At 41.5% G+C, this 10839-nt stretch overlaps 1 protein-coding gene and 1 long non-coding RNA gene across 2 annotated transcripts; both read right to left on the minus strand.

The window, feature by feature from the left end:
- Positions 1–3110: 3110 nt before the first annotated feature.
- Positions 3111–6704, minus strand: LOC138136487 (uncharacterized). The gene has a single exon (XM_069055681.1). The coding sequence runs from the start codon at positions 4321–4323 to the stop codon at positions 3112–3114; it is 1212 nt and encodes a 403-aa protein (XP_068911782.1). The 5' UTR covers positions 4324–6704; the 3' UTR covers position 3111.
- Positions 6705–7713: 1009 nt separating this feature from the next.
- On the minus strand, positions 7714–9634 carry LOC138136991 (uncharacterized). The gene is made up of 2 exons (XR_011161526.1): positions 8737–9634; positions 7714–8678 (listed from the first exon to the last, which is right to left on the minus strand). It is a non-coding gene; the product is annotated as an uncharacterized lncRNA (long non-coding RNA).
- Positions 9635–10839: the final 1205 nt, after the last annotated feature.

The raw sequence follows: 10839 nt of genomic DNA on the forward strand, positions 1-10839 counted from the left end.
TGGAGAGTGGTGCTCGTTGCGGAAGTAAACCGGATGTAACGGCATCTAACGGATTTGGCGGTTTCCTGCCGTACAGAATTTCATACGGGGAAAATCCGGTACTGATGTGTGGAACGTAGTTCAAGCAGTCTTCGATGTTGTTCAGATGGTTGACCCAACTGGCGTGATTTTCTCGACAGTAGGCTCGGAAAATTCTACCTAGCTCCCGCATTACGCGCTCGCTAGGATTTGACTCTGGATGTCGAATCGATGACAGTGTTGGCTGTATGTCGGCAGCTCTCAGGCTGTTCTCCCAGGTGCTGGACAGGAACTGTGTGCCATGGTCACTCAATACGCATTTTGGTTTGATGTATCCGGCGTAATTTTCGGTGAGTCGTTTGGCAGCGACTTTGGCGGTGGCTTTTCTCAATGGGTAGAGCTTGAGAAATTTGCTGAAGGCGTCGATGACAACAAATACGTATGACGCCCCCAATCGTCCGGTCGGTAACGGCCCGTAGAAATCGACGCAGACTAAGTCCCCAACATGGTCGTACAGGATAGGTGTTAGTGGCCCCTGGTTCGGACGGTTGGAACATTTTGTTTTCTGGCAAAGGTCGCAGCTTCGGAGACGCTTCTTGATGGAACGGTACATGTTCGGCCAATAATATTCTCCCTTCATCGAGTTGTACACTTTGGTTGACCCGAAATGCCCCAGGAGTTGGTGGTGGTAGTCCACGAGTTTGATGACCAAACTCTCAGGTACGGCAATGCAGTCATCGTTCGAGTTTTGTGACCTGTGAACTAACACATTATTTGTTAAATTATATTGTGCCCAAACCCGTTGAGTCCTCGAATCTGGGGCAGCTCCGCCGGATCGTTTACTTTCGATTATCGGTCTCAATACTGGGTCGTCGGTTTGATGTCGTTGAAGGTCGGACATCAATTGCAGCATCTCGGGTGTGTCGTGGACTTCAAACATTGCGACAATTGGTTGTTCACGTGGATATTCATAACTGGCTTCACCGTCAGATGGATATCGTGAAAGAATATCGGCAACTACATTATCCTTTCCCTTCACTAACTCGATTTCGTAGTCATATTGTCCTAAGAGCAACGTCCATCGAGTTAGGCGTTCACTGAGTAATCGGCAACGACTCAGGAATTTCAACGCTTGATGATCGGTCCGAATGATGATTTTCGTGGCTTGAATGTAAATGCGGAACTTGTGCAATGCAAAGATGACTCCCAGTAATTCCTTTTCCGTAGTTGTGTAGTTCAGCTCCGGTCCTTTCAAGGAACGACTTGCAAACGCGATCACACCCCGTGACCCGTCTTCTTGGATTTGATAAAGTTCCGCCCCCAATCCATAGCCAGAACTGTCGGTTTGAACGTAGAACATTTTCCTCTGGTCGGGGTAACGTAACAACACTGCTTCGAGAAACAAATTCTTCACCCGGTCAAACGCTTCCTGTTCGTTGCGTCCCCATCTCCATCTTTCACCCTTTCGCAGGAGTTTGTTGAGGTCCTGTGTAGCTGCACTGTATCGAGCACAAAATTTCCGGTAGAAATTGCACAGTCCCAGGAATGCGCGTAAGTGTTTAGTTTTCTGTGGGACCGGAAAACTCCGGATGGCGCTGACCTTTTCTGGATCTGCCTTGATGCCGTCGATTGTGAGAATGTGTCCCAGAAATTTCACTTCCTTTTGAATGAAGTTTGACTTTTCAAGGTTTATCGTCATGTTGGCCTGCCTCAATTTTTCAAATACTCGTCGAAGATGTTCTAAGTGGTCGTCCAAGGTTTCGGAAGCCACTAGTAAGTCGTCGATATAATTCACGACAAATTCGCGAACTTCGGTGCCCAAAACTACGTCCATTGCACGGCTGAATGAACCCACGGCAGTCTTGAGTCCAAACGGCAAGACTTGGTAGGTGTAACTTCGTCCGTTGTACAGAAATGCAGTGTATTGTCGGCTTTCCGGCGATAAAGGAATTTGCCAATATGAAGATCTTAAATCGATGGTGGACATGAATCGAACCCCATGGAATCGACGTAATAATTCGTCCGTTGCGGGTGGTGATTCGCAATCAGCAATCATTTTCGAATTAATCATCCTGGCGTCCAGACAAATTCTAACTGATCCATCTTTCTTCTTTACTACCGTCATTGGACTTGCATACGGCGACGCTTCCCGTTTTATGACACCCAAGTCTAACATTTCCTGAATTGTCACGTCAACGGCAGGACGAAGAGCGAACGGGACTGGATACGGCCTCTTCAAGAATGGCGTCTTGTCATGTAGTTTGATCTCGTGTGTGTATTTGTGGGTCAGTCCTGGGCGAGGGCTAAAGACGCACCTGTAACGTTGCAGCAGGTGTATCAATTTGGTCTTCACAGCGTCGGGAATTGTGAGTGGATCAACTTTTGCTTGGAGGGCGCTGAGTGGCTCTAGATGTTCTTCGTTGACCCGATTTGTAGTCGTTGGTTTGCGGATCTCGACGTGTCCCACAAGTTCTTCCACATAATCCTCTGGTTCAGGTGATACTTCGACAGTTTTCTTGAAAGAAAAACTGTGGTTGCCCGTTTCTCCTTTCAAAATTACTTGGTTGTCGTCGAAGTCAATGACGGCCCGTTGTTCGTGTAGCCAGTCAGCTCCCAGAATGGCAGGTTTGATTAAGTTCTTCACGACTAGTGCGACGACGGGATAAGCGTGTTCCTCGATGATGATTTCCAGGTAACATTGGATGACGACCTGGCAACTCCGTTGTCCGATGGCTCCGCGAAGGTGGATCGAAGTGACTGGTAGTGTAGGTGGCTTCCTTCCTGTCGACGTTAAGTTGGCCCAAACTTCTTCCGAGATACAGCTGACTTCACTTCCGGTGTCCAATAAAGCCACGGTCGAATGTTGCGCGATGTGGATGTCAATCTCCGGTACAACCCTTTGTTTATTTGTGCGGTTCCCTACGACAGCTGATTTAATTAAGGAACAAACGTTTGTTATTACCTGTGATGCTCGCGGTCGAACATCAAGTTTTCCTGTGCTTTTGTGCGGCGAAGAAGAACGTTTCCGTTTTTCCCCCGAACGCACTTGCTGGTTCCGGTCGCTTCCTGGGCCGTTACGTTGTCGGGAGTACTTTAGGCCCCGTTCTGTACTCCGCCCCCGTTTCCCGAATCCTTGGAGCCCCGCGAAGCATCGCCATGCGGCCTCCCGTTCTGGTGGTGGCTGTTACGCCACTGGTTGTTTCCCGGACGTCGTTGGAATTTATCCGAGAAAAATTGGTTCGACGACGTCGGGTGTCCTGGGTTTCCGGGAGTCCGCTTTTCACCGTCACGGCTAACCGGAACCGGTGGTCCCGTCACGTTGAAACGGCTGTCGTTCGGCCTCGGACGCTTCTGCCCCTGGTCGGTGTGATGTCGCTGGGTTGTGGCACGGCCCTTGTCTCCGGAGGCGCTGTCCCTAAAACCCGGATTCTGTCCCGGAATCTCCTGACCTGACAGGAATTCAGCGGCTTCGGCGATGTTACTGATTTTCTGTAAAATCCACAAGGACTGGACGTTGTCTGGAAAGTGCCGAATTAGTTCATCCAACAGTACTTCCTCAGACAGAGGCGTCGTCAACATCTTCGCCATATCTACGAAGTAGGCGAAGTGCGACAACATTGTCCCCTTGGTCTCATCGTAACGCCCTGTGGAAATCTGAAAGCGAATATCCCTTTGCCGTTGAGCCGACCAATAAGTCTTTAGGAAGTCCCTTTTAAAATCCTCGTAGGTCCGCCAGTTGTCCCTGTAAATCCCGGTCCAGTGCTTCGCGTTACCTTTCAGGCAGTCGACCGCGACTCCCAAAAGTCGTGGTGAGTTGAGCCCGAAAGAGTGTCCGTATTCCTCTACCGCCCGTAGGAATTTCATGGGGTTTTGGCGCCTCAATCCTTCGAACGACGGCCGCTCCGGCGCTGGGAGTGGTCGCTCTAAGAGATTCCGGAGTACCCCGGAAAGCGCGGCCAGGTTGTCAGTCGGTGCGGAAATTGGTGGAGGCGCCGCCATCCCGACTCCGGTTCCTGTGGACGTCGTAGGACTCTCCGTTTCCTGCATGGCTGGGCTGGCAAGAGAATCAGGTGTCGAAAATGACAGCTGGTCGCTTGGCATGGTTGTTATCTGCCATCCCTCGTTGTTGGTGGTGACGCTAGTACTCGGCCCCGTCGGTGCAACAGCAAGTGGTTGCTGGGTCGGTGGCGGCGGTGATGGCATCGCAAAAGCTGGCTGTTGAGCATTCAACCAGCGCATAAACCACGCTGGCATTTCCTCCGATGACGCTCCGGCGTTCCCTGAGTGCATGTTGTTCTTTTCCATGTCGACAACCTTTAATTTCGGGTATCGAACCGAGTAAATTATGGGAGTCCTAGAAAGTTTAATAACACAGCAGCATCTTTTTTAGACAAATTTTCCCCTCGGAAATGACACTTTATGACTTTGTATCCTGGTCACGGCACCAAAAATTTTGACTGTAGTGAGACCGTCCATTTTGATCGTGATGATGTCGTAAATTTTTACATTTTTAACTGTTAATTTATCTTTAAACTCTCAATTTGATATACTAATCTATTTGGCTCGTCTAGTAACCCTTTATACTTATTATTTTCACTTACCTACGTTGTGTTTATTTTTCGTCGATAGTCACCTTTATAGTGATGATGGTGTTTTATCTTAAGGCCTATTAGGCAATACTCAGTAGTCGTAACACAAATTCGGAGACAAAGTAGTGTCAAAACGCATGGAGGAAGAGATTTAAACACAAGTTTCCCCACAATTATTTTATTACAAAATATTTCGAAGCCTTGTTTACAAAATGGATGAGTTCTGCGGGTTTGATCAAATTTTGCCCTGTGTTAAAGTTATTGTTTAGGTTATGTTTGTAAGCAAATTCGTAAGAGACTTTCTTTGTAATGGTGATCGTGAATTTAAACAAATGATTGAGGCGTCAGTCTTCACCTGATGAGATTTTATGTTATCCAATTTAGATTTGAAAAGTTTGATTTTGCTGTAACCCCCATTTTTATGCAACCCTATTTACGTACGGCAAATCTAACCTAACCTTCAGGTAACTTGTTCGGACTTATATCACCCAAGCAACATTTAATATCGAGTGCACTGAGTTAGACTTGTACCAGAGTCGGAAGATAACATGCTCGCGGCATTTGATAAGTGCATCGCATTTAACTATTACGCCCTACTGCCGAAATACCGCTTCCGGTAAAAGTCCGGTGCTTAAACACCAATTACAACTTCCGAATAAAACCCGGATATACAAGTCCTCGCAAATCAATCTGAATGACTGTAGTCGTCATTTCTCTCACAAATTTCGTCCACGAGCTTCGACAAAGACTTGTACAGAACTTTGTCGTACGCGACACCAGTTTATTACAGGTAACCGGGATGGTTATTTTGTCGCGTTTGTCCTCGTGGTAGCCCACACATACATAGTACATGTCGTTGGAGCGGGAATTACGACGCCCATTCTAAGTCCACGGTCGGAAACTACGACCTGACACCGTGTCTTAGACCTAGTAAAGTTGGAGAAGAGGGTCCCCGGGAACCACGACTCTCCTCATCGTTGATGGCCGACAAACGCGCCTATAATTTCAGGTGCAATTGGTGCAAAACAATAATTTTGCTTGGTCGCCTAAACACGACGCGGGAGAGAAATAGCCCTACTCTACCCTATATTGAATATGCAACCAATTATTCTATCTCCCTAAAGTTTATAACTAGAAATTTCGATCTGATTTGCGGGCACCAGTTGAGAAAATTCAGGAACGATTTAGTTATAAATTAGTAATTGACTGTTAAGTTTCAAAGTCCCTGACTGGTGGTTACACTCAAATTTAGAGTAAAGAATTTAATATAAAAATGTTGAATAAAAGGATCAGATAAGTTAAATTTGTAATTTAAGTAATCCGACAACCAAAGTGTTGCGGCCCCTTTCCATCGGAAATAGAATCATTTGTTGCTGGCTACCTCTAGCTTTAAACTTTTACTTCAAATAACTCGAAACTTGGAAAAAATATTTTAAATTTGGATTTTGATTATTTCAAATTGTTGAATAAATTGAAATTAAATATTCCATGGTGAATGACTGATAAAATAATTTCAACGAAAAACAAGTAAATTTTGACATAGAGTTAATTAATCAAAATAATATAACCCTTTCTCGGGCTTACCTAGAAAGTTTAACACCCTGGTTGCTCGTCGGCACCTGTTGTTGGAACTGGCACTAACTTATTTCTTAGCACTCGGCACTCTAAACGAAGCTAAAGTGATTTAATACAAATATAGTTTAAACTTAGAAAATTTAAACAAAATCGCAAAGGCAGACACACGGATATCGACTAGCTCGAAAGACAGTCAAAAATCCAATCCCTAAGACAAATGTCTCAAAACTTTAAATAGGGGACGCTAACTCGCCTACCCCCCTTCCCTTGTTACTCATTTTCCACATGTGTGGAATTATGCAAATTTGACTCTTACGACGCATGGGCATTCGATCAAACCTCGTTTAACTCGCTTAAAAATATTATTATTTCCTAGTTAGGGTGGTTTTTCGATTCGCAATATCAACATTATTAAACATACAATTTGTTTGTCCATTGGACAATATAATACAACATAGTAACGATAGCGAATCAACCCCAATTACGCTGAAAGAGAAATTAAACTCCAAAATTGGTTGTTGTTCTGTCGCGTTCATCACAGTATCATCGTTCGACGTCGAGTAAATGAACGACGAGTGTTTGAAATTTCGAACGGGTTCTAAATTTTACTTCATGCTTCATGAAGCAAATCAGCTGCACAAGCGCAGTAGCAACCTGCATACAAGCGCCGCGCTAAGTTAAGCTAACCTAACTTTTTATGTGTGAAATCTCGTATTATTGAGAACAATGGCTTCTGACGATGGTACATGGACAGTGGACGAAGTGGAACAATTAATTATGTTTGTGCGAATAGGGATAGGATAGATCACCTGTGGAGGGAAATAAGCAAAGAAATCAAAACAAAGAACGATAAGAGCTTAACTCATACTTAATAAGCTCATCTTTAAACAACTACGATAAATGAATGAGTAATTTTACATTTTGTTACAGCAAAGCAGTGTCGAGCTAAGTGGCAAATGCTTCGAGGTTCATATAGAACGAAAAAAAATGAATATGAACCGTCTGGTTCCGGCGCAAAGAAAAAAAAAATATGGGCCTATTTTGAGAGTTTAACTTTTCTGAATCCATATATAAGTGAAAGAAAAACGTGCTCTAATATCGACAAGGCTTTCGAGGAGAAGTCGCAAGACACTCTTCAAGACAACTCAGAATCTAACTCTGAAAGTAACGATCAGCTTTCTATAAATACTGCTGATTATGAATTAGATGATGGTGGCTTCCTGGTCGAAAATGTTGAAACGTCAGCAGATAATGATGCGAGCACCCCTTCAACATCACATTCAGCAAAAGACAAAAAGAAAAGAAGAATTGGCTTCTACTGATAGGCTGAATGAGGCAATGGTGACTTATTTTAAACATAAGTCGTCTGTTGCCTCAGCTAGTTCAAGCCAAACTGAAGGTGCATCTCCAATGCAATTATTTTTAAGAAGTATTGGAAAAACATGTGATGAACAATTAAATGTGAATCAACAATTGCAATTCCAGATTACAATTTTGAGTGAACTACAAAAATTAATAAATAAGAATTAAATTAAATTTCCAAATTTTATTTATATAATAGTTTAGTCATCAAATATATTTTCATCTCTCATACCAATGATTTAATCCTGTGTATCTGTTGCACCAATTCCATTGAAATAGTCTTTGAACGCGTTACGTATTTCTCTAGCTTCTTTGGTGGATTGATTGAGAGTACCTCCAGGTTCTCTGAGTGGCTCAAATGCACCTACTGTCAATGATGTATTGCTACAAGTTTCCAATTCTTCTTTATCCACAGTTCGTATCATGTTGTGAATAACACAAGCAACTTTTATTATATCATCTGTCATATCAGGGTTAACTCCAATTGGCGTTTCAAATATTCGAAATTTGGACACTAAGGCTCCAAAAGTACATTCTACCATCTGTCTTGCTGCAGACAGTCTATAATTAAATCTTCGTTTATCCTGTGTGAGATCACGTCTAGGATAGGGTTTCATTATATTTCTTGTCAAACGAAATGCTTCATCCCCCACTATTACAAATGGCATAGTACCTTCCCCAGATACAATTGAAGCATCTTCAGGTAAATTCAATGTATTCCTATTGTTTAGTAAGCCTTTTCCTAAACTTGAATATTCTAATATTCCTCCTTCGCTGTTTTTTCCGTATGATCCAACATCAATAATGGAAAATTTATAATCAGCATCTACCAGAGCAAGCAATACTATAGAATGATAGTGCTTATAATTATAATATAAAGAACCGCAGTTTTTTGGTTTTCTTATTCGAACATGTTTACCATCGAGAGCTCCAATACAATTTGGAAATTTCTTTTTCTCTTCAAATCGTTTGGCACATCTAATCCAATATTCTTTTGTAGGATATGGAAGATAGTCTTCAACTAATGCATTATAAATTGCTTTTACAGTTTGTTTTACTATCTTTCCAATTTCACACTGAGATATTCTGAAATGATGTGATGCAGCAGAAAATGGTTCACCAACAGCAAGAAACCTGTAACAAAGGACAGCTCACAAAAATGGTTCTGAAGAGTATAGCAACTTACTCGTACCTCATCGTCACTGTTAATCTTTCATCAATAGAAATTGTTTTTCGGTAATTGGTGTGTCCAATGTTAATACATTTTGATACTTTCTGAAGCAACATTCTGTAGCAATTCTCACTCATACGGTAATAATTTTGGAATCTAATGATGTCATTTCGTAATTGCGGAACATAATGATGAAATTCTCCTAACTATTCTCTATGTAAAAACACATCTCTCACCCACATTTTCCTGTTCCTTTTTCTCTTTTTTGTAATATTATTGATATGATATAGGAGAAACATTTCCTCATCAGTTGAAATATCACTCATTAAATTTTTATTAATTAGGTATATACCACGAAACGAAAATAATAATTTAAAATGTGCAATATGTATAAATATAACCTCAAAATGCACGTGGTGCGTCGTAGTTTCACTCGATGTCACTTTACAGTACTCTATTCTATGTAGCTGTACATCCAGTGAAAACTCGATGACGCACGATCGACATTACTCCATTGTCGACGATCGATGTCTGTGTATCTCCTGCCTAAAGGATATTATGATACGGCAGTCCAAGCATGGTTGTTACAGCATCCTGGTTTACCTATCAGTATTTATGAAATCGCTTCCTGTGTTAATAATACAGCTTTTGAACGATCAATGACACCATCCAATATACGATCTGGTTTTCGAAGAACGGGAATTTATCCTTTGGACAAATTTATTTTTACGGACGACGACTTTGCTCTAAGCCAGGTCACCGATAGAGAATTAAAAAATAATACAACTGGAGATGAAGAAATAATGAACAGGGTTGAGATGGAAAATACTGTTTCAACTTCGAACCGGACAGACTCACAACAAGAGAATTTGGAAATTGACAAAGCAACAACTTCGCAAAATGTACTAGAGAAAAAAGAAGATAAGAAGCTTTTTAAGTCCACAAGAATTTAGAGGATATTACACTACCCGACATGATTTCTCTAACTGACCCAATTATGAAAATTTCTTATAAACTCCATCCATTTTCAATATACATTACTGTTAGGGAATTTTCTTTTTTTGTATTGCAATGAAAGTGTTTTATTTTTTCTAATATTGAACATTCAAAGCGGACGTCTTGAATTTGCCAAAAAATTTGACACTGTCAGATTATAATTATGTATGTATTGAAAAAAATACGATTAAGTAGCGATATCATGGAGGCCACAGGCAGTGTTATAAAGAGAAAATGCATCACTTTAGAGATAAAACAAAGTGTTAACCGGTGTTTTAAAAACATTTGGGAAGTAAATGGTCCAAATTTGGGGAGGATGCCAGTTTACCGAATGGCTGGGGAAATTTTTGCCGTAAGTTGATAAATCCACTTTTAATTTAAATTGATCTATTTAAAATGTTAGCTTCAATCTCCTACAGATATCTGAAGGAAAAGTACGGAGTAATTTCTGGATCGGGGGCACAGGCACAGAATGGAAACGACGCGCGATGAAGAAATATTTGCGCCGTTGTGCGTTTTTTTTTTATTACAAGACCGCCGGCCTTCAGACTTGACTTGAGAGGGTTTGCTCCTGAGCATTATTCATTTTGAATGATTCATACTTCCACTTTGTGTCCTGCTCTGAAATCTTGTTAAAAATCTGTTTATGTTTATTAAGGTACACCTACTTGCTGGTTTCAATGCCGGTATTTAATATTAACTTGTAGATACCATATTTTAAGTAAAATATTCAATACTAGTTTATTTTGCTTGATTGCGGGACTCGATTAGAGATTTGTCAAAAAGGACAATAATCGTACATTATAACCTCTTCAAAATACACATAACCTGAATTATTGTCTGTGACATTGCATTTACAGTAGAAAAAAGTTGTATCCTATTACACCACAAAAGTTACTAAAATCACTAGATTTAGTTGTGTATATTGAAAATGGATGGAGTTTACCTTTCATTTATTAGCACTATATGATACCCCATCTTCATATTCCATCACGTCACGTTTGCGACCTAGCATAATGTGAACATTTTTTATGTAAGTACACTGCACTGGCCGACAGTCATTTTGGTGCCGGAGGTTTAGTACCGGATTTTGAATATGTCTCTTACGGTGATCACAAAAATGCTATT

This window comes from Tenebrio molitor, chromosome 8, assembly GCF_963966145.1.
Source record: "Tenebrio molitor chromosome 8, icTenMoli1.1, whole genome shotgun sequence".
NCBI classification, from domain to species: domain Eukaryota; kingdom Metazoa; phylum Arthropoda; class Insecta; order Coleoptera; family Tenebrionidae; genus Tenebrio; species Tenebrio molitor.